General features: G+C 58.9%; 3 protein-coding genes across 5 annotated transcripts; 1 reads left to right on the plus strand and 2 right to left on the minus strand.

Annotated features, from left to right (window-relative positions):
- Positions 1 to 9,386: 9,386 nt before the first annotated feature.
- Positions 9,387 to 11,280, minus strand: TMEM249 (transmembrane protein 249). Its single transcript, XM_012647960.1, has 7 exons — positions 11,271 to 11,280; positions 10,959 to 10,981; positions 10,734 to 10,884; positions 10,400 to 10,494; positions 10,049 to 10,244; positions 9,835 to 9,920; positions 9,387 to 9,581 (listed from the first exon to the last, which is right to left on the minus strand). The coding sequence occupies exons 1-7, from the start codon at positions 11,278 to 11,280 to the stop codon at positions 9,387 to 9,389; spliced, it is 756 nt and encodes a 251-aa protein (XP_012503414.1).
- Positions 11,281 to 11,543: 263 nt separating this feature from the next.
- FBXL6 (F-box and leucine-rich repeat protein 6) lies at positions 11,544 to 14,615 on the minus strand. 2 transcript variants are annotated; one of them, XM_012648167.1, is made up of 9 exons: positions 14,215 to 14,615; positions 13,770 to 13,928; positions 13,559 to 13,604; positions 13,106 to 13,237; positions 12,925 to 13,032; positions 12,724 to 12,837; positions 12,424 to 12,655; positions 12,090 to 12,336; positions 11,544 to 11,797 (listed from the first exon to the last, which is right to left on the minus strand). In XM_012648167.1, exons 1-9 carry the CDS (start codon positions 14,613 to 14,615, stop codon positions 11,647 to 11,649), a joined length of 1,590 nt encoding a protein of 529 aa, XP_012503621.1. In that variant the 3' UTR covers positions 11,544 to 11,646. The 2 variants fall into 2 exon arrangements, with proteins under 2 accessions (XP_012503621.1, XP_012503620.1); XM_012648166.1 differs by having other exon boundaries at positions 13,541 to 13,604.
- Positions 14,616 to 15,151: 536 nt separating this feature from the next.
- SLC52A2 (solute carrier family 52 (riboflavin transporter), member 2) lies at positions 15,152 to 17,423 on the plus strand. Of its 2 annotated transcripts, none has more exons than XM_012648147.1 (4): positions 15,152 to 15,656; positions 15,763 to 16,639; positions 16,737 to 16,860; positions 16,951 to 17,423. In XM_012648147.1, exons 1-4 carry the CDS (start codon positions 15,527 to 15,529, stop codon positions 17,161 to 17,163), a joined length of 1,344 nt encoding a protein of 447 aa, XP_012503601.1. In that variant the 5' UTR covers positions 15,152 to 15,526; the 3' UTR covers positions 17,164 to 17,423. The 2 variants fall into 2 exon arrangements, with proteins under 2 accessions (XP_012503601.1, XP_012503602.1); XM_012648148.1 differs by having other exon boundaries at positions 15,454 to 15,467.
- The last annotated feature ends 5,267 nt before the right edge of the window (positions 17,424 to 22,690 follow it).

Raw genomic sequence — 22,690 nt, forward strand, 5'->3', positions numbered from 1 at the left:
CCGAGGGAGGGAGGGAGGGAGGGACAGGGGCTCCGGGGGCGGGGCTCGGCGCTCGGACAGCTCCTGGGCCGGGCTCCTGAGCCCGCAGCCGCCTCTGCCTGCGCCTAGGCTCAGCCTCGGGCTTTTAAAGCCCAGGAGCTGGGGGAGGGGGACGGAAGGGAGGCGGGAGAGGCCGTCGGAAATGGCTGTGCTGGGCTGAGCCCGGGCCAGGGTCTCCTGGGAGGGGTCCTGGGGATGCCTCGGCCTCCATATGTGGGGAATTCCCCTGCGCGGCTCAGGGAACTGCGGCCCAGCGGTCGGTGGCATTGTCAGGCGTGTGGGAAGAGATGGAAACAGGCCTGGGACCCATGTGCCCCAGACTTTGGGTCCTGTGGGGAGGAACGCAGGGCGGATTCCAGCCGAGTCCGGCCAGCCCCGCTTGGGGCCTGGAGGCGCGGGATCTGTAGGGGCGGGTGGGGGAGGCGGAAAACAAGGGAGCGAATGCTGAGGCAGCGAAAGCGCAGTGTGGCAGCGCTGCGTGCGCCCTGTGCCGCAATGTCTCCTGCCACTCGGTCACCCAGGCTGACCCCGTGCCCGCTGGAAGGGCCTCCCCGCCCCACGCCTCTCTCCCACGGGGCGAATGTAGAACGCAGAGGCGTTGCAGCGAGCTGGGTGTGGAGGGGGAGGGGGCTACCATGACCCTGCTCCTGAAATTCGGCTTCATTGGTGGTTTTCCGCCCTTCCGCGCGGCTGCAGCTCCCCCACCCCCCGGCAGCCCCGCAACCAGGCGGATAACCCTTCCTGTGGCCGCCTGCCCGGAGTTTGCAGCCCCCATGACGTCAGGCTCAGCTGCCAATGGAGGGGCGCCGGGGCGCTGGGGTTCCGGGGCTCCGGGCCGCACAATGGCCGCGCGCGGGTACATATGTCCCCAGTTAGGGCCCGGCGCCGCCATTGTCCCTCACCCGCCCCCGCGCGGTCGTTCGGGTCTCCACGCTCCAAGCGCGCCCCCGTGCGGCCTGCTGTCGTTGGGCACCAAGGTTGCGGGGGTGGCTCTGGGGAGTGTCGGGGCGCCGTTGAGCTGGGAGGGCAAACGAGGTGGGGGCGCGCGCGCTCATTGCTGCGCGGTGACCTTGTGCGGGGCGGCACAGCGGGCCCGCGGACAGTGGCCGGGAGCGCGCGGCGGGCGGGCCCTGCAGGGAACAGTCGCGCGGGGAGCGCGCACGGGGGCGCGCCTGGAGTGCTGAGCTCAGCGCCCCTCCCCTAACCGCCCGCCGACCGGCTGCCTCCGTAGTCCCGGGCCCGGCGCCCAGCCAGGGTGGGTGTGACCGAGCTAGCCGCGCGGGGGGCGCGGCGGAAACCGCGGACCCGCTTTGTGCCAGCAGCCCCGGCAGCGGCGGGACATTCATCTTGCGTGGCAGGCGCTCCCGAGGGGCGGGGGCGGGGCTCGGCCGCCCCCTTATCGCCGAGCAGCAGCCGGCGCGGCTCGTGGTGGGGGCGGGGCAGGGATCCCCCTCGGCCGTGCTGCCAGTCCAGGCTTCCTCCCAGGGGGCCCGGCCGAGGCACAGCCGGAGGCGCGGGCCAATTAACATTTTGATTGCGGGACTAGGGGCCCATCTGGACCGAGGCCTAATTACTGCGTGGACCCTCAGGGCGCCGCGGGACGTGCCAGGCGCGATCCCCTCACTCGGCGCTCACTGCCTCCTCCCGGCCGCTCTCTCCCCGCCCCCAACTGTGTCCCTCAGATTCCATCCCTGTCCCGTTCCACTCGTCCCAGGGATCCTGTCGCTCTGTCCCCATACTTTGGTCCCTCGGGCTCCCAGCTCTCCGTCCCTTTCCGTCATCCTTTCATTCCTCCACCCCATCGCCCATCTCCGTCCTCTGCCCACTTCAACTTCATTTCTCTTCCCGGTCCTGTTTCTCTGTCGCCCTCACTCATTCCTCGTTTCTCCCTCCTCCGCCTCCCTGTCCACATACCTGCCTCTCTCTGTCAATCTCCCCGCCCCCTTGGCCCCCAGCCCCCTTGACGGACGAGGCAACAGAGCGGGACACATGTGTCCGCCGGCCAGGCGCTCCCGAGGGGACCATTGGGCAGCTCTAGTACCCCTCGGTGGGGCCCACAGCCCCTGGGGCGCCCGGCGGGGAGGGGCAGCTGGGTCCAGGCCTTGGCCATCACTGCGCCCCGCCCCGGGTGCCGAGCACACATGTGGCCCGGGGACAATTACTTGGGCCTTCTTCCCTGCTTTCCTTCTAGCATCCTGACCCACCGCTCCCCTCGTCCCCAGCACCCGGAGTCACTGTAGAGCTTTGGCCTCAGGGTCCAGTTGACTATTCCCGTGCACTTGGGAAGTTTCAGCTCTGCTCCACCGAAGGCCACCGTGAATTTCTCACTGAGACTTTGGGCCTTGGGAGACTTGTTGCAGGGTCCCAAGGCGAGGCCACAGGCCCCCAGCCTCAGGCCCAGCCCCCAGCCGGTGGAAGCTCCAGGCCACACGGCAGGGGTGGGGTCTCTTCCAGCTGTCCTGATTCAAGTTACAGCTCCGCCCAGCCCCTGTCTCTTTGGGGTTGGAGGTGTACAGTGTTGGTTCTGTGACCTTCTGCCTCCCTCTGCTTCTGGCTGCCCCACTCCTTGCTCTGCTCAGGTCCCATGTTTTGGAAAGGTCAGGCTTGACGTGGGTATCCCACTATGGTTTTCCCATCACCCCCACCCTCAGCAAAGCCAGAGCCCCTGCTGTACCCACGCTGTGGTCAGATTCTCACCCCCTCTGCCCTAGTGGGGCGCAAGCCCAGAAAATCAGTGGACAGCTTAGCCTGGATGGTCCACACCTCCTGCTGGGCAGAGAGGCGATGGCAGAGAATGGGGTGTAGAATTGAGCTGATGGGGTGGGGGCAGTCACTGGTGGTGATGGGTTGAGGGTATAGGACATTGTTTTGAAGAAGAGGTCAAGGCTGTTGAAGGATCATCCAGGAGGATGTTGAGGCCACAGGAGTTCAGACAGTGATGGGTGGGGGGTGGTGCTGACAGCAAGGGCTGGTGCTGGGTGGTGAGTGCTTCCCAGCTAGGACTCTTGGGGGCAGGGGCTGCAGGCCTCAGTGAAGAGCAAGGGGGAGGGTGCCCCACCTCCAGGCCCCCAGATAGGGCTGCTGGGGAGGGAGCAGCATGGAAGCAGCCAGGTTCCCTCAGCAGGGAGGATGCCAGAGAGGGCTTCAGGATGAGGGGTCTTTATTCCAACACAGTTTTGTGTGCCAGGAAGGGCCTATGGGGACAAGGGCATGAGGAGTGGCCAGACAGGCCCAGAGGCAAACTGAAGGCTAAAGAGAGAGGTTGGGCCACAACACAAATGTGCACATGAAAAAGACAAGCAAAAACAAAGAGCAAATATCAAAATAGTAGAAAATATTTGCACTAAATATAATAACAGGTTAACATTCTCGTTATAGAAAGAAATAACTGGTATAAATTAACTTTTTACAGAACAAAGATGCTGAGACCCCAAAGGAGTTAACAGGTGATTGACTACACAAGACATAAGAGTCTCTATTAGGAACCAAAGGCATACAAATTAAATGACAAAATGCAAATTTCAGGGTTTTTTCTTTTTTTATTATAGAAAATACCAAATGTGCACAAAAGTGGAGTGAGGGTCCCTTCATTGGAGGCTGGCTCAGGCGCCCAGCCTCTCTGTGTCATTTTGAAGCAAATCCCAGACATCATATCACAAAATGCCATTTTTCTCTTCATAGAGACACAAGAAGTGCACATGGGTCTGGAGAGTGGGCATGAGGGTGGTCCTCGGCCTCCAGCTCTGGGTCAGCCCAGCTAGAACTGGGGGGTACCCAGAGGTACAACTGGACCCTGCCACCTTCTTGCTTCCAGTAAGGTGAACCCACAGCCTCCCGTGTCCAGGGTCTCTGGCTGGATAGCAGAGAGGCCAGCAGCCCCAAAGCAGTCCAGGTGACCATCTCCTTGAGAGGAGTCCAACTGCCTGACCTGCTCAGACCCTCGGCCTCAGGCAAGTGTCACTTAATTTCTAAGCTGGAGATATAATTTCCATGCAGTAAAATACCTTAAATGTAGAGTTCCATCAGCTGTAGAAATGCATATGTTCTTGTAACACTCCCACCCCTATGAAATAGTTCTTTGTGGCAGTGGTGAAGGAGACACTGAGAGAAGGATGCAGGAGTGAGAGAGCGAGGGCTGGGGGAGGGGAGGGCAGCTGGGTCTGCCTCAGCCATGAAGGCGCTGGCAGGGGATGGTAGGCCACTGACCTGTCTGCACTCCATGGAAGCTTGGCATGGATGGCCTGGCCACCTGGTTATTCCTAACCTAGCATGGACCTTCCCACCCCTACCTCCCTCAATCTCCCCACTGAGCGTGTGCACTTTCAGCATTTGCTCTGGAGCCCTGTCCCTGCCATGGCCTCAGAGCATGCTCCCTTCCACCCTCACACTTGGGTACCCCCAGCTCCACCCCTGAGAAAGGTCCCCCTGCTCTCTGGCTGTGCCCCCCTTCTCCCTCTCATGGGAACCTGGCCCCCCAATGACCACACTCTTCACCGAGGGCAGCTGGTGTCACCTGGACTCCGGGTGGCTTCCTTCTCTTCACTCATTGATACTTTTTTTAGTGGTAGACATGTGACCCATCACCTGTATCACCCTTCAAGGAAAGACTTCAGCCCAACTGCCAGCAGTACTTGGAGTGGACACCTTCCACTGTCAGATGCTCTAGGGCTGCCTCAGCTGCCGACAGCATTTGGCCAAGGTCACAGCCTTCTAGGGGTGGCCTGCCTCTAGCAACAGGGCAATATGGGAGTGAAAGGCCTAGCCATTTGGCTCCACACAGGATACCTCTGACCCCAGAGCGCTCATAAATAAATAAAGAAAGAAAGAAAACAATAACAATGCATTTAGGATTTACAATATATGTGGAGGGAAAATGTGTAATAAAATAGCCAGTGGCCAGGAGAAGAGAAATGGAACGCACTATGGTGAGAGTCTCAGCGTATGTCTGAAGTGCTACACCGTCGCCGGAAGCTGGCTGTGACAAGCTGAAGATATGCACTGTAAATGATAAAGCAGCCACAAAGTAGCACAAGAGCTGTAGCCAATAGGCTAACATGGAAAATAAATCATGAAAACTTCTCAATGAATGCAAAAGAAGGCAGAAAAAGAGAAAGAGGGAAACAGAACAGATGGAGCAAATAGGCAACAAACAGCAAGATGGTGGATTCGAACCCAATCACATTTCTTTCCTGTTTTCTTTTTTTCTGAGACAGAGTCTCACTCTGTCACCTGGGCTAGAGTGCAGTGACATCATTATCATACCTCACAGCAACCTCAAACTCCTGTGCTCAAGCAATCCTGCTGCCTCAGCCTCCTGAGTAGCTGGGACTACAGATGTGCACCACCATGCCCAGCTAATTTTTCCATTTTTCTTAGAGACGGGGTCTCACTCTTGCTCAGGCTGGTCTTGAACTCCTGACCTCAAGCAATCCTCCCGCCTCAGCCTCCCAGAGTGCTGGGATTACAGGCATGAGCCACCACGCCTGGCCTATTTGTCCTTTTCTATGCTTTGTTCTTTGGAAGCTGGTTACAACATCCAGCACACACTCAAGGCTCCTCCAACTTTTTAGCAGAAGTGTCAATTAAAGATATACTAACTCTGTTTCATTACTTTACATAGCACGTGTAGGGAAAGGTCCTTGTGTTTTAGCTCCTAGGTCTCTGCACTGAAGACCCACACTCGTAGGTTGCACCTGAGAAAGTTCATCTGCACCTGGACCTGTCTTAGATGCCAAGACCCTGGACTTCAAGCCTGAGGCAGGTGCTGTAAAGTGGTGAGATATTGGGGTCTTGGGAGGGGCCAGAGGGAAGACTGCAGCAGCCTGCTTACATCCATGGCCCCACTGACTCTTGCCTCCTTGGGCTCACCCCTCATCTAGTCCCCTCCATACTGACACTGGGCTTGGCCAATGGGATGCCAGTGAATGAGGCACACAGATGCCTTATAAGACAGGTGCTCCATGGGGTCTGTCCTCTAATAACACTCCCCCTGGAGCCAGCAGCCCAGATAGCCTGCTGAATGGTGAGATGCCACTTGGAGAAAGGCTCTGAAGGATGAGAGGGTATCTTGAACATTCTGGCCTCAGCTAAGCTTCTGGCTGGTGTATGCACATGAGTGATCCCAAATAACCCTGTGGAGATCCCTTTCTAAGGAGTAAGGAGTAAGTGAAAGAGGGACAAAAAGACCCTGCTTCTAATCCCAATTGTGTTCCTAATCCTCTCCTTTTCTGCCCAGCCAAGAACTGTGTTCTGGCAATGTCCCCTGGACCTGCTTCATAGTAAATCTATATTGGGTCATTCCCATCTGCACACTAATATGCCTTTTTTTTTTCTTTTTTTTTTTTGAGATGGAGTCTCACTCTGTTGCCCGGGCTAGAGTGCCGTGGTGTCAGCCTAGCTCACAGCAACCTCAAACTCCTGGGCTCAAGCGATCCTTCTGCCTCAGCCTCCCAGAGTGCTAGGATTACAGGCGTGAGCCACTGCGCCCGCCCGGCCGCTAATATGCCTTTCAAAGTGAACAAGCAAGACCTTCCTCCTCCAAGCTGCCACCTTGTTTCTCTGCCCTTGACAGTGAAACTTCCTGTGTGATCTTTACTTCCCTCTCACCACCGCCCCCACTCCCCACCACTTCTGCAGTGCTGCTGAGCCCCCTTCTCTGAGGCTGTTCCTGAAGGAGCAGTGCCACTCCTGGTGAGCCCCCATCTTGCTGGACTTGGGTCCCCTCTCCCTTCCTCTCTGGTTTTCTAGCCCTTCCTCTGTGGGCCTCTCCCCTGCCCTTTATCTCTGAAGCCAGGCGCTTTTGTATTGCCAGCAATTTCTCATCCAGGGCTTTGGCTGTAGGGACCTCAGGGGGGACAACAGTGTCACATCTGTGCTTCCCCTTTCCCCTTCTCTCCATGGCCTTCTGCTTTTCCAAATTCCCTTGACAAAGTCCCACACACCTGGTCTAACTCAGAACTCCTGACTGCCAGCCCTCCCCAACACCCCCCAGCCCCAGCGCCCAACCAGAAACCCAGACTTACCTGGAATTGCTCTTCTCTGTGGCCCATGCCCAGCCTGCCAGCAAGTCCTGCCCACCTGCCTTCCAGCCGTGGCTTGTACCTGCTGGTGATCCCTGCTCCTCTGCTCCTCTTGCTGCCTGGCCCCTTCTGTCCTTACACAATTCCTGCAACCTCAGGGTCCTTTTCCATCACTCCTTCCCTGGAGCATAGTGCATCTCTGCTTACAACTCTCCAGCAGTTTCCCATTGCAAGGAGGACTAAAAATTCTGCCTGCTCTTTCCAGATTATCTCGGACCTCCTTCCCCAAGTCCTCTCCCCTGTGACCGGCTTTGTCTCCTTGCAGCTTCTTGAGAACATGCAGGTCAGTCCTGTGTCACACCCGTTGTGCTTGTTGCCCCTTCTGTCCAGAATGCTCTCCCCTACAGCTTGTATCAACTCAAAGGCCACTCCCAGGAAAGGCCTTTCCTGAGCCCCTAGCTAGAGGGACCCTACCCCTCCTCCAGCCACTTTGGATACGTAGAAGTTAGCTCTGCATTCTGGGTTCCCCTTAGGTCATCAGCTCCAGAAGAGCAGGGACTTTGCCTGAGTTAAACTAAGTCCCTAACACAAACCCTGGTAAAAGTTGAGTACTGCCACTCTGGGGACATCTTAGGCCCCATCTTCTGGGGGAAAGGGGGTCCTTGCACTTGTGCCATTACTAACAATTCCTCCAGGGACTACCTAAAGCAACTATAACAGCCCCCAGACCATGCTCCAGCAATGGGTGGGGGTGCCCATGTGCCCACTGGGTCTGGCCAGCCTTGGGGTTAGAGGTTGACCCAGTGACTCCGAGTCATGGTTCCAGGCAGGGCTGGCTTCATGGGCGTGTGACAGGGCACCAAGCTCAGGGCCTTGTGCTTGGTTTAATGCTCTGCTGTCTCCATCTTGAAATTCTTCACAACTTTATTTTTATTTTTTATAGACAGAGTCTTGCCATGTTGCCCAGGCAGGCCTCGAACTCATGGCATCAAGCCATCCTCCAGCCTTATCCTCCCAAGTAGCTGGGATTACAGGTGCATGTCACTGTGCTTACTTTCTTAATAACTTTTTTTGTTTTTTTTTTTTTGAGACAGAGTCTCACTCTGTTGCCCTGGCTAGAGTGAGTGCCGTGGCGTTAGCCTAGCTCACAGCAACCTCAAACTCCTGGGCTCAAGTGATCCTACTGCCTCAGCCTCCCAAGTAGCTGGAACTACAGGCATGTGCCACCATGCCCGGCTAATTTTTTCTATATATTTTTAGTTGTCCAGATAATTTCTTTCTATTTTTTTTAGTAGAGACGGGGTCTCGCTCTTGCTCAGGCTGGTCTTGAACTCCTGAGCTCAAAGAATCCGCCCGCCTCGGCCTTCCAGAGTGCTAGGATTACAGGCGTGAGCCACTGCGCCCGGCCTCTTAATAACTTTTTAACAACGGGCTCCAAGTTTTCATTTGGCATGGAGCCCTGCATATTATGTAGCCACTCCTGGTTCCAGGAACACTTAACTAACACAATGCCCAAAGACCTGGGCCAGCAGCATGCTGACCAAGACAGCCAGATGGACAGTGCCAGGCACTGTTCCTCCCAGAACCCCATGGCCCACTGCCTTCTCTGCTCCCATGGCCGCCCCCAGAGCCCAGGAGGCCTCAGGTATTAGAGTCAGAGCTGAGGGGTTCTGCTGGACAGGGAACATGGGACTGGCGTTCCAGCAGGCACATAGAGCAAGTGCTGTGGTCACCACAGGCCTACCCGCCCCCCCGGGAGGCCTCATGCCCTGGCCTAAGAGGTATGCAGAAACAATTTTGGGGAGTATTTAGTCCAGGATGCATCCCCAGGCACAGGGCTTGCTCTCTGGCTCTACCCCATCCCACTGCTAGCTGGACTAAGAAGAGGCAGGCACCTGACCCAGACTAGACCAGTCAGATTTGGACTCCTGGATTCCACTCATTGGCCAGCACCTCTGAGGTCAGGTAGGGCCAGTTAAGTGTGCTGGCCAAGAAGGGCAGCAAGTCCTGAGCCTACTTGGTGATGGGTCCACTCTTCCAGGCCTGCCTGCAGCCACCCTTGCTCCACCTCCCATCTGGGATTTGCTTCTGTTGGCTGCAGGGGACATGCTCCCTGAGGCCCTGGGCAGTGTGCACTGGTGGAAGGCCCCGGAACAGGAGCGCCTCCCCGCCTCACAACGAGGTCTGGAAACTGAGGCAGCTTTATTGAGAGGAAGGCCAGTGGGTGGGCCTGACATTCTCTCCACCCCAGAGTAAGGATGGGAGGCTACAGGGCAAAGGAAAACACAGTCCTGGGGGTGGGGAAGAAGGGGAGTGCAGGCCTCATAGTCACACCTCCAGGTCGGACTGAGAGAGGCTCAGCCTGTCCCTGTCGTAGACGGGGTTCTTGCGCAACACGATGCCGGGGCTGAAAGCGGCCCCCAGCGGCCAGTGGCGGACCACGTGCCGGTAGGACATGGCCAGGTAGTCGAAGTAGTTAATGTTGAGTTTCCGAGCGATGTAACGGCCCAAGTATTCCATTTGCTGTCGGAGCGGGTGGCTGTCAGCTCCGACCCCGGACAGGACTGGCCCCGCCGCCGCACCCTCTAGGGTTCCCCTCCCCTGACCAGCCGCCTCCCCGCCCCGCCTGCAGCCCAGCGTCTTCTCCTCCGGCTCCCAGCGCGGAGGACCGCGTTGTATTTAGCTTTTGCGTGTGAAATGGCCCCATCCAAAGAAACTAAACAGTGGTCAGTGTCATTTTGTCCTGAGAAGGGGTCGTGTCAGGGGCGGGACTCACCTCGTAGCGCTCTGACAGCTGCACCAGCACCAGCGGCTCCAGCCTGTGGCCGCCAAGGACCAGCTGAAAGAAGCACCTCCCGTGGGCTGGGGAGGGGCGCGGACTCAGCCCAGGCCTCTGGGACGGGGCGGGACAGCAGGCTGGCCTGTCCGCCCCTCCCGCTCCCCAGCAGCCTCCCTCTCCTTGACACACCCTCCCCCGCCCCGTGCGTCACCATCCGAGCTGAGCGCCAGGCGCACGTAGACCAGGTGCATGGGGCCTTGGCTCACGGTGCGGCCCTGTATGGAGAAGTGGTACATGCCGCCCGTGTGGTTGAGCACCAGGCGGCGCCGCGGCAGCGACGAGATGATGAGCCACAGGCCCACGCCCATGCCATACATAGGGAAGCCCCAAGTCTCCTGCTCCTGCACCTGCGGGCGCCGCGGGGACCATCTGAGCTTCATGGGTGGAGGCGGGCGCTCCGGGGGGTGGGGGATGGGGCAGGGGTACTTCGGGAGCTGGTGCGGAGCATCTGGTCCAGCCCTCAGGGGAGGAAGGCCGTGGGGTAGGGCCCAGGACCTCCAACCTGTCTTAGGGAGCTGAAGCTGACCAGGATCACGCAGACGATGAAGAGCAGCGTCCCTTTCCACAACGTGTCGAGGTAGTACTCGAGGACAAAGACTGGGGGCGGCGTGTGGTGGCGCGTGAGGACTGCTGACCCCTGCCCGCAGCCGAGGGTGGCGGTGCCAGGGCTTTGCTGGGAAGAGCCCGCCAGCACAGTACTCGGGGCAGCGGTGTTGTCCCGCCCGCGGTGTCTGAGCCCCAGAGGGTACCGGCCGGTCCCGCCCATGGCTCTGGCCCTGCCCATCTGGCCCCGCCCCCTCCCCCCAGGAGTCTCGCCTCGCCCCGCCCGCGCGCACCGTCTGGCTGCTGCTGCGTGAACGGGTAGAAACTGTTGTTCTTGAGACGCGTGGCCAGGTGGCGCTCGCTGCAGAAGAGTCCTAGGTCCCAGAGCTGGAAGAACTTGCCGCCAGAGGTAGTGGGCAGGCTGCTGGCCCGGCCCTTTGGCGTCTGGGTCAGGTAAAAGCATCAGCCTGGTGGCCTTGCCCGCTACTACCACCCACCGCCTGCAGTAGTGCTCCTACCTGGGAGATCAAATTCTCCAGAACTGCGGTTCAGGAAGGAGCAGGAGCTCGGAAGCAACGGACCGACGGGCAGGGCAGTGAGGCCAGGTAGTGGTCCAGGCTGGGCGGCTCACGGGTTCTAGAAGTTCCAGGAGGCAGGTTCTAGAAGGGGCCACTCTGTTGACCACCCCTGAGGTGGACGTGCACTTCCCGGTCAGATTCCACCCCACTGGAGACCCCCTGTGCAGCCTGGTTTGGTCTTCATCTAAAGGTTGGATGGCTGGACATGCCACCTCTAAGCTGCAGAGAAATCTGCAGGCAGGCAGCCCTCACCAATCCCCATGATGAGCAGGGCCCCACCTCTCCACGGGAACCTCTGCCCCCTACAACCATGGACAGCTCCCCTCAGTGCACCCAAGGGTGGGACACACTCTCAGCCCAAGATTCAAGTCCACCAGTGAGCAGGCAAAAGGTGGCCAGGGTAGGCTCAAGAGCCAGCTGCCCCCCCAACCCCCACAACACAGCCTTTGGGCCAGCTGTAGCCCCCAGGGGCTCCATCAGCTATAATCCTTGTTCCTCGACCCTATCCCAAAGACCAAACAGAGTTCCTAAAAAAACGTTTTATTGTAACAAAATGCTCAAATATTCAAAACTGGGGAAGCATACAGGGTGGAGCAGGCTGGTTGAGGCCTCTGAGGCCTGTAGCTGCTTAGTTGGGGGAGGGAGAAGTGATGAGCAGCTGCTCCAGACACCACTGGACTTCCTCAAGGCCCCGGTAGGCCCGCTTCAGGCCCCTGGGAAGGCAGCGGCAGGACTCCAGGTTGAGGTACAGCAGGCTTGGACAGCTGCTGACCACAGAGCTGTGGGGGCAGAGCAGGCCAAGGGAGCTGAGCTGCTGCCCAGAAGACCCAGGCCACAGAAGGGCTGGGCCAGGCTAGGAAGCGCTGTCTGCTTCTGCTGCACACCTGGCTCTGCCACCCACAGCCATCGAGGCCAAGCCCAGTACCCTTGGGGTCCCCAAGGCCAGGGCCAAGAAGGCATGCACTCCTCTCAGACCCCTGGAGGCCACAAGCCAGATAGGACAGCACTTTTGGGCTCCAGGCAGAGAGGCAAGTGTACTGGCTCCAAGGGACCAGGGGAGGGGGTGCTGACCTGACCGTACTTGGTGTGACGCGGGTACCCCTGAGGTTAAGGGAGCACAGGGCTGGATGTGAGCCCCCACAGGTGCCTGAAAAGGCAGCGAGGGCCTGCTCCAAGTCCTTCTCACTGAATCCCTGGCCACTCAAGTCCAATTCCCGCAGGGTGTGGTACCACTTCTGGGTCAACAGGGGACTGCCCTCCTTTGTTAGAGTCAGCCGGTCCGACATGCCATACAGGCCCAGGTGAAGCTGCTCCAGCTCTAGGTGAGAGGAGTGAGCTTGAGCAGCAGGGCAGGCAAGAGTCCCCAACATCTCACCTGCCCAGCCACCACCCAGGCACAGCTGACCCTGACATGGGAGATTGTGCAGGCCAGCAGGCGTGATACGGGCACAGCCTCGAAGATCCAGCAGGCGCAGGTTGGGGGAACTGTGGAGCAGGCGGCCCAGGACCTCATTGCTCACAAAGTTGCAGGTGGAGCTGGCCAGGCAGAGCTCCTCAAGGCTGGGGAAGCCTGGTCCGAGAGCCACCCCTCGCCCGGAAGGCTTGGGCAGCCATGTGAGGTTCAGCAGCCGCAGCACCTGGGGGTGAGGCCCAGGCTGCAGACAGGAGGGGGGGTGACAGGTGGGAGGGGTGGGGCATCAAGTACCTGCAGCTGGGGGCAGCCTTTCTGCAGAGCTTCAACAGGCAGCTGGAGGGGAGTGCTATTGCGATTGATGCCAGTGCTCACCTCCAGGACCTGGAGCTGAGGGCAGCAGCTGCTCTGCAGAGGGGGGGAAAACACCAGAGTCAGCGTCCCGGCAGTTCCCAGCTCAGCATCTGGCTCTGCTCCTGCCCATCACCAACCTACCATCAGTGCGCCTAAGATGGCTGTAGTCTGGGAGCTGTAGGTCAGCCATAGCTTGCGCATTCGGGGCCCTGCCTCCTCCAAAAAACTCACCACGGCTGTGGACTCCACCTGGGCACCCAGCACAAGAAACCTGTCATCTCAGCCCAGATTTTGTCAGGGCCCCTTGGGACACAGGGCTCACCATAGAGTGCTGTAGGTCCAGGCTGTGGAGCTGACGGCAGGCTTTGGCTAGCATGACCAGAGCATCAGTGGTCACACCATGGCAGTCTGAAAGCTTGAGGAAAGCAAGCCGAGGACAGGACTCACCTACAAGCTTTGGGAAGACAGAGGGCCAACTGGAGTTGGGGGGAGGGCAGGCTAAGGTCCACAAGGGAAAGAAACTGGTGGATGATGCCACCCCACTCTACTGCCTCAGCTATGACCTCCATTTTGCCCATGCCAGGCCTACCTGGGTTCCCCTACCTCCAAGACCTCCCTGCTGGAGGAGACAAGAGGAAAAGCAGGCAGGCATCCCCATGGGGTAGCGTTGGGCCCCAAGGTGCCTGACCTACTTCCTAGAGTACTGGACAACCCCAGTGGGTCATGGCTGGTGTGCAAGGTAGCCTGGAACTCTCACCTGCAACACGGGGTGTACCTGAGACTTCCAGTGGATGAGAGTCAGCCTCTGGAGCTGTGAGAACCTGGGCCGACAGCAGAGGCAGAACTGCACTAGTATCCCCACGTTGCCTCTCCTGTCGGAGTCCTCCCCACCCAACACCGTGGTGAAAGAAGACAGCAAGGGCCTAGGGCTTGCCACACACCACACAGGTGGAGCCAGGGGATAAAAAAAAGAGGCAATCCCTCACCGATTGGGCATAAGCCACTCCAGGGAAGCAAGGAGCTTCTTCTCTGCCTTGACTCCACCCTTGGCAGGGCGGCTAGCCAGCGGGGGCGACAGGGTCACGGTGTGCCAGAGCGCGGGTTGGGAAGCGGCCTCCTGCCAGCGGCGGCACACGCGCGCAGCCCTGGGAGGACAGCTCTGCTGAGGGTGCCGGGCCTACCGGCTGCCACCATAGGCTTCCTAAGAGGGGGTACCTGCCCCGCAACTCGCGCGTGGTGGACACCGCAGCTCAAACCCCGGCTCCTGGGGCTCCAAATGGATCCCCAGAGAGACTGCGCTCCCGGATAGATGTCTGAGCACCAGGGTATGCGCGCTCAGACGCGTTCGCCCTCTGCCCCCGCCACCCGCTCGGACCACTTGCGGTCCAAGCCGCTGCGCTCGACAGGCCGGGGCTGTGGGAGCAGTGATACCTGCCCAGGAAGGGCATGGGCCCATCGGCCGCCACCAGCAGCCCGAAAATCTGCACCAGGATTTCCAAGGGAATGCGGTCTCCCCAGCCAGCGTCGGGCCCCTGCTCGGGCGCGGGCGCCGGCTCCGGCCGGGGCGTGGCCTTGGGCTTTGCAGCTGCGGCGCGAGGGCCCGGGAGCGGCTGCCGCTGAGCGCGGCGGGCGACTCGCCTTTTCGTACGGGCGCGGGCGGGCCCTGGGCCGGGCAGCACCAGTAGCATGCTGTCCGACTGCAGCAGGTGGCACCCGGAGCCGCTCGGCGCCAGCCGATCCCACCACCAGTCCTCGGCCGAGCGGACCCGCGCGCCGGCCAGCGGGGCAACCCCAGCTCTGCGCCGGGCCTGCGGGACGACGGGAGCAGCCATGGCCGCCGACGCCGCTCTAAGGCCCACCCAAGCTGAGCGGAAGGGGCGCGGCCGTGTGCGGAAAGGGCGGGGCACTCCGACCCATTCCCCGCCCCTCAGGCTCACAGAGTGCCCAGCTCGCCGGCACGCGACTTCCGGGGCGGGGCTTACGGCCTGGGCCACGTGGGACGGGGGCGGGCCTGCTAGCGAAGTCCGTGAGGCCGGTCCGGTGAGTTGGGGTCCCGGCTTCCGCCCTGCTGAACCCCAGCCCTGCGGGCGTCGGGTTGGAGTGGCGCCCCCGCGTGGCGCGAAGGCCGACCGCTGGTCGGGTAGCGCGCGGTGTGCTGGGCCCCCGGCGCACAGGGCGGCTTCCAGGGCGCCCACCTAATGCGGCGAGAGAGCGGCCCCTGGGCAGAGCGTGCGCGGCCCGGCCGGGAGTCTGACTTGGCTCCTGCAGTGCTGGGTACCGCACAAGCCCTGGGGCGTGCCTGCCACCGAGGGGCGCCTTGTCCCGGGTCCGTTGGCGGGTGAGGGTGGTGGTGGTGGTTCTGGCAACTCGGAGCCCTGGTCCTCCGTGGGTAGGAGGATCAGCTCCCTCCCCGGAGTCCGCGGCGCCCTGGGCTGACGTCCCGCTTCTCTCCCTGCCGTCATCGCTGTGTTGCGGTCTGGACGCAGGCGGCCGGCGCTACTCGGTAGTTTCAGCCGCGCCCAGCCCCGCCCCGGTCCCGCCCCCGGCGCTCCCTACGGTTCCTCTGGTCTTGGGTGTCCGACCTAGTCGATACTGATCTCAATCCGTCCGGAACGCCTGCCTGTTTCCCTCAAGCTAGAAGAGATCTTCAGTTCTCAGAAGAGCCAAAGCGTCTCTGGACCTAGGTGGGGAAAGAGCTGGCTGTGATCTTTGCCCTGTCCTGGAGGGCCCAGCCTTGGGCTGAATGGCAGCACCCACGCTAGGTCGTCTGGCGCTGACCCACCTGCTGGTAGCTCTCTTCGGCATGGGCTCGTGGGCTGCCGTCAACGGGATCTGGGTGGAGCTGCCTGTGGTGGTAAAAGACCTTCCGGAGGGTGAGTGGGAGGCAGGTGCAGGGAAGCCAAAGCAGGTGTGCCCAGGAAGGTGGGCTGCGGCTGCTCTTTGTCGTGCTGCTGACACGGCCTACCCCCTTCCCTGCAGGTTGGAGCCTCCCCGCATACCTCTCTGTGTGTGTGGCGCTGGGGAACCTGGGTCTGCTGGTGGTGACCCTGTGGAGGCGGCTGACCCTGGACAAGGGCGAGCGGGTCCCCATCCAGGTGGTGCAGGCGCTGAGCATGGTGGGCACAGCCCTGCTGGCCCCTCTGTGGCACCATGTAGCCCTAGTAGCAGGGCAGCCTCACTCCGTGGCCTTCCTAGCATTGGCCTTGGTGCTGGCAATGGCCTGCTGCGCCTCTAATGTCACTTTCCTGCCCTTCTTGAGCCACTTGCCACCTCCCTTCCTACGGTCGTTCTTCCTGGGTCAGGGTCTCAGCGCCCTGCTGCCCTGTGTGCTGGCCCTAGTGCAGGGTGTGGGCCGCCTCGAGTGCCCACCAGCCCCCACCAACGGTACCCCTGGTCCCCCACTTGACTTCCCTGAGCATTTTTCTGCCAGCACCTTCTTCTGGGCACTTACTGCCCTTCTGGTCACTTCAGCTGCCGCCTTCCAGGGTCTTCTACTGCTGTTGCCATCACCACCATCGGCACCCACAGCGGGCCCAGGGCCGGGCCTGCAGGTGGGAGCCCCAGGAGCAGAGGAGGAGGAGGAAGAGAAAGAGATCTCACTGTTGCAGGAGCCACCAAGCCAGGTGGCAGGCACCACCCCTGGCCCAGACCCTGAGGGCTATCGGCTGCTCTCAGCCCGCAGTGCCTGCCTGCTAGGCCTGCTGGCCATCACCAATGCACTGACCAATGGTGTGCTGCCTGCGGTACAGAGCTTTTCCTCTTTGCCCTACGGGCGCCTGGCCTATCACTTGGCCGTGGTGCTGGGCAGTGCTGCCAACCCCCTCGCCTGCTTCCTGGCCATGGGCGTGCTGTGCAGGTACACAAGGGGCCCGAAACCCCTTGGCGGGTGGAAGCCAGGGGTGAAGACCAAGTCCTGACACAGCCAGCCCTAAGTCTCTGCTCACCCCCGGCAGGTCCCTGGCAGGGTTAAGCGGTCTCTCTCTGCTGGGCATGCTATTTGGAGCCTACCTGATGGCACTGGCAGTCCTGAGCCCCTGCCCACCCCTAGTGGGCACCTCTGCAGGGGTGGTCCTTGTGGTGAGCACAGCAGGGACGTGAGATGGGGAGGCGGGTTTACCCTGGAGCAGGGGCATCTCGTGCTCAGCCTACTGCTGTGTCCCCTCTCAGGTGCTGACGTGGGTGCTGTGTCTGGGCGTGTTCTCATATGTGAAGGTGGCAATCAGCTCCCTGCTGCACGGTGGGGGCCAGCAAGCATTGCTGGCAGCTGGCGTGGCCATCCAGGTGGGCTCTCTTCTCGGCGCTGTCGCTATGTTCCCTCCCACCAGCATCTACCACGTGTTCCGCAGCGGAAAGGACTGTGTGGACCCCTGTGGACCCTGAGCCTGGGCAGGAGGGGTCCTCACTCCACTCCTGTCTTCACCTTGAGGCTGCCACAGGCCTGAGTGCCTGTGGCCCAGAGAGGCCCCCCACGTGGCACACTCACAGGCACCTGCACACTCCACAGGAGACCCTGGCACTTCAGGCACCGGGAACAAAGAGCAGGCCTGGAGCCAGGGCTGGGTTGGGGCTGTGGGCTAAGCCCCTGGGCTGGGGACCTATGTGGAATTTGCACAGTAAAACATTCTTACTCAGAGAGTGGGAGTTGTTAGTCTCATGAGCATCTCCTTCTGTGCAGACACCTCCGAGAGCTGGGGCTGCCTCTTGCCAGGGTCCTGGCACAGCTTTTCTGGCCAGGCGGGTCTCACAGATCCTGGGGTCACGCCTTCTGAGCCCAGACACCCCACCCCACTGCTCTCCCTGGTGCTTCTTGGAACTGCCCTGAGTGAGGGTGCAGGCCAGCTCCAGGCTCACACAGACTGCGGGCTGTGGTGGTCAGAGGCAGTGTGGTTGCTGAGAAGCAGCAGGCTCTCCTCCCTGCAGCATCACAAAGGTGTGAAGGCCAGGCTGGTGGGGCTGTGACACACTGAAGTCCCCATCTACCCTTGGGACCTGGAATGACTGCTGCCCACTGGCTTTCTGGGAGCATCCTGCCAGGGGACTTATGCCAGGAGTTCAGTGCAAGTTCCAGGTACAGAAGGGGCTTTGTGAAAGGGACTTGGGAGAGATGGGGTGTGAAGTTCTAGCCTGTCTCAGCCTTCAATCTGAGAGCACCCCCCCAACCCCAGCCACCAGCCTCTGTAGGTTTTAGCTCCTCCTGCAGTCGGATCCCCAAAGGCACCACGCCCACTATTCAGGCAGACCCGCTGCAGCTGCCTGGCAGATAGCCCTGTCCTGAGCAGTCTGGGCTGTGTTGTAGGCATCTGCAGGGAGCACGGCCTTGCCACTGACCAGCATGCCCCAGGCTGGGTGGTTCTTGGGCTCTCACACGAGGGGCTGGAGCTGCGTGGAAAGGAATCAGAAAGAGCACCTGAACCAGGCAAGAGGGCGGCAAGGATCCAGAACAGGGTATTGAGGAGGCTTTGCCAGGGCAGGAGCCTAGGCCTGTGCCGCATGCCCCCCACCTTGGAGGCCTGTGGAAAGGAGAGGTCCATGGGGAGCTCAGCCCCCCAGGGAGGCAGGACATCTAGCTGTGATCAGTGTGACTGTCCTGTTATCACAGCTCCATTCTCACAGACACGGCATTCCTGCAGCTACAAAGAGTGGGGTACAGGCACTTGAGACTGGCTCCTGCGCCTGCTGGCTGCCCTCCGCCCCTGATTGTTCCACTCTCCGGATGTCCTTTCTGAACTTCAGAAGCCTCCTGTCCTTGACTGGGCCTGCATGTGGGCCTTTGAAGGGCCTAGTCTTCCTCCCCTTTCAGCCCCACTTCCCATCTTGGCAGGGCCATCTGAGCAGGAGGGCTGTGGCGGGAAGAACAGAGCCTCTGGCCTGGGGAGGGGCCAGAGCCCCTGCCTCGGCCTTGGCCTCCTAGGGTGCTGGCTGGCTGCCTGAGGAGGCCGGGTTAGGGGTGGCTGGACAAGGCTGCTCCACTTTCAGATGGGCAGGCACCGAAGGACTCTAGGGGTTGGGGGCTGGCAGGTTGGGTGTGAGCCTCAGATGTTTCTGGGAGAGCGGAGAGAAATTGAGAGGGGAGGCCGAGGCATTGGGGTAGGCAGCATGGCCTAGGGTAGCAGGCCTGGATCTCAGCCCTCTCAGCACCAATCCTGAGGTGCTGGGGGCCTGCCCTTTCCTGTCCACTCTGGGCTGGGAGCTGGTAGAGCCACTTCCAGCTCCTTCCTGTCTTCCCTCCCACTGGGCAGTGATCAGAGACATTCGTGGAACTCTGCCCTGCCCATGTGTGTGTTTGTGCAAGGTGTACCAGTCACGAGGGTCACACAGGAGCCTGGCTTTGCCTGACCCTGGGGGACACACATGACCCAGAGAGAAGGGGGCAGGTGGCCCTGAGCCCAGGGGCAGGGGCTGGAGGTGGATAGTCTGAGGAAACCACTGCCCTTTGAAGTCTCCAAGGGCTTCCTGTGGGTGCCTTGTAGGAAATGGGGCAGGCATCAAAGTAACAGGAAGAAGATGCTAGGGACAAGTCCTTGAGAGCCACTGACTTCCTGTGGCTGAGCCCAGGGGCATCATCCCTCAGGAGGCAGGATGGCCCTGCCTGCTGGCCTGCCCAGGTCAGGGCTCCCTCCACCTCCAGCTGGACAGCAGCCAGCCAGAGGCTCCAAGGCTCACAACCCAGCCCAAAGGGCTCCCTCAGTCCTGGTGGTGGGAGAGTTTGGAGGAGACTGCATAGGGAAGGCAGCAGCTGAGGCAGTGCCTAAGGCACCTGGCTGTCCCCTGAGCAGTAGCAAAGTCTGAGCCACAAGGCTCACTGTTCTTGTCCCACCACAAGGAGAAGTCCCTTTGGTTCCTTGAAACCAGAGAAGGGCCAGGCAAGGCATGGCTGCCACATGCCACCTCCTTTCCCAGGTGTGTGACCATCTCACCTGAGCTGACCTGTGAGTGCTGGGACAAGGCTCACCTGGCTTTGATTGAATGACTGAAGGCAGAGCCTCCACCTTCCTGCAGTCCTGTGGTTCTCAGCTCAGTGGAGTCCTGATATAGGTGTGGGCTCTGATGCAACTGCAGGTGACACTTGGGTAAAGGGACAGTCATGCCCCTTGATTTGGGTCTACTCAGACCCCATTGCCTGATGTGGGGACATGGGACAATGGTCCTTTAAGACCCTCTGGCCACCCCTACCTCCTCTGGGGAACTTGCTGCCCACCCTTACGGGGCTACTTGGGCTTCCTTTAGTCTAAGAAGTGGTGTGATCCTCACTGCAGCTTCCAGGGGGGTGATCACAGCACCCCCTTCCCAGTCCCAGCCACCCTGTGGCTCGGTGTATGACCTATCCTCCAGGCTCAGTGCCAGTCCTCCCACCCACCTGTGCAATAAATAAGTCAGAGGACACCATGAGATCTGTCTGAGGGGCATGAGTTGCCTTGAGAGCTGTAAAGACTACTCAGGTCTTCAGGGAGCCCACCTGAGATTGAAGGCAGCCAGGGGCAAGCAGAGCTGAGAGGTGGAGAGAGGCAGAACCCTGAAAACATCCTGGGATCACCTGGATCCAGCTGTGCCTGAAGTCACACCCCCCCCCAACATGGACTTGGAGCCCCAGGATCCCCAGTCTTCCCAATCTGCCCAGCCTATTTTCTACAGTTACCCATTTTTCTCAGTTCCAGTCTCCAATTACTCCAGTACCTAGCCACCATCCCAAGCCTTGACTCCTCCGGTTCCCCAAATTTTCCAGCCTTCAGACCCCCGACTCAACTCCTGCAGTTTGCTTCAGCACCAGCCCTGGTGGTAACTCCCAAGAACTGAATAGCAGGCCACCCCCATCTGACCAGCCTGGAACCCTGTGGTTCCAGCACTGCAATGGGGAGGAGCAGGCCCTCTGGTGGCTGAGTTTGGGTGACTGCTGGCTTAGTGGGTAGGGTGGGGAAGAGGATGGCGGCTCTTAATTCAGAAAAATAAAGTGCGCTGCCCTCCGCACTGAGAGCCCTGGAGCCAAGCCCTGACATCATCACCTTGGGCAGGGAGCCACGTGCCCGGAAGGGTGTGCCTGCCTGGATCATGCACACTCAGCACGGTGGAGCCTCTAGCTGGGTGGAGGCCAAGCTGGCAAGTGTGCCTTTGACTTCCCTTGAGAGCCCACCCTGGGGGCTTTTCGGGTGGTCCAGCTAAGGAAGGTCTTGCCTGCTTCCCCACCTGGCTGGGCTCTAGGTGTTCTGAGAGGGACAGATGCCCCAGGAACCCTCCCTTGCAGGTAGGGAACTGGTCAGGGCAGAACCCCTGCTAAGGAGCTCGAGGTGGGGGCCCAGGGGAGGGAGACTACACAGAGAGTAACAGGGAGCTGCCAAGGGAATGATTAACTCTCCCTTGGCAAGGAGAGATGAATCAATGCCACATGTCCAGGGTCTGAGCCCTCACAAATGCTTCAGGGAGAGGATGAGAGAGGGCTTGGGTCTCACTACCCCTCCCTCAACTGTCACAGACAGACCCCAGCTCACACTTGCTTAAATGGGCAAGGAATGTGTGAGCCCGCATAACTGGGAAGCCCAAGGAAGCCAGGGGTGCTGGGGGTGGAACTGGTATGTGAAGAACTTTTAAGACTTCAAATAAACTAAGTGCATCCAGCAAAGATGGAAAAATATACATTATTTAGAGCACACCCTTTCTAGGTATTTGTTTTGTAAGATTGGAGGCTGTCATTGTCTTTAAACTATTTCACAGCTTGGTAGATAACTAAATAACAATGTAAATAATTATCTGCTATGGACCTAAAAATAAATTCTGTCCCCTAAAGGTTCAGTTGATTTCACTCAGCCAGTGTTGGAAAAAGCCAGTTTTGCATCCATTTGTAAGTTAATTTCAACATTTGTTTGTTCCAGATAGACTTGTGATTCTTTGACTTCTCCTTTGAACCAGTTGTAACAACATTCTGGGCTCCCTCATTAATAATGACTTAAATAAAATCTGATGTGTTCATTTTATATCAGTGTAATAGTTATGATTTTACCTTTTTTCTGAAATTAACCTGTGGCAGTTTTGGAGGTCTTCACCCAGCTGCCCGGTGTTTCCCTGACAGAGCTGGGTGAACTGTTTCCTGAGTGGTTTCTTGACAGGCCGCCGAAGCCCAGGCATGTCTTCTCCTGGTTCCCAGGGAAGGAGTCTAAAGTGGCAATAGAATTATGATTTTCTAATTGTAATTGTTTTCATTTTAATTTTCCTCTCAAATGATTTTGTGTTTTGTTTTTGGTTTTTGTTTGTGGCCAATAAGTATTCCTGTTGCCGGAAGCAGCAGTGAGCACTGGGTTCATGGTCTGACCAGTTGGTGAGATCTTTTTTTTTTTTTTTTTTTTTTACTAAGCCAATATTTTATTTGCATATGAATTTTTCCTTTCTTATTAATTTTTAATCATCGTAGGACTCTATACATAATTAGAGATCTGTAAATGGACCGATGGTTCATAGAATCTAGTGTTTGCTGGGTGGGAGAAAATGGAGAATCCAGGTCATTTATCTTTGCCCATTTATCTGTTGTCCATAGATTGGCTGAATAGCAGATTTGAGCAGGCAGAAGAAATAATCAGCAAACTTGAAGATAGGTCAATTGAAATCATCCAGTCTGAGGAACAGTAGGAAAAGAGAACGAAGAAAAATGGGGCTGGTACTCAGGAGGCTGAGGCAGGAGGATTGCTTGAGCCCAGGAGTTTGAAGCTGCAGTGAGCCATGATGATGCCACTGCACTCCAGCCTGGGTGACAGAGCGAGACCCTGTTTCAAAAAAAAAAAAAAACAGAAATAAAAAAAAATCCTAAAGTTTATAGGAGCCCAAAGAGACCCAGAATGTCCATAACCATTCTAAGCTAAAAGGACATAACTGGAGGAACTCTAATTCATTACTTGACTTTAAATTATGCTTCAGAGCTGTA

This window comes from Propithecus coquereli, unplaced genomic scaffold (assembly GCF_000956105.1).
Source record: "Propithecus coquereli isolate 6110/MARCELLA unplaced genomic scaffold, Pcoq_1.0 Scaffold28, whole genome shotgun sequence".
Taxonomy (NCBI): Eukaryota; Metazoa; Chordata; class Mammalia; order Primates; family Indriidae; genus Propithecus; species Propithecus coquereli.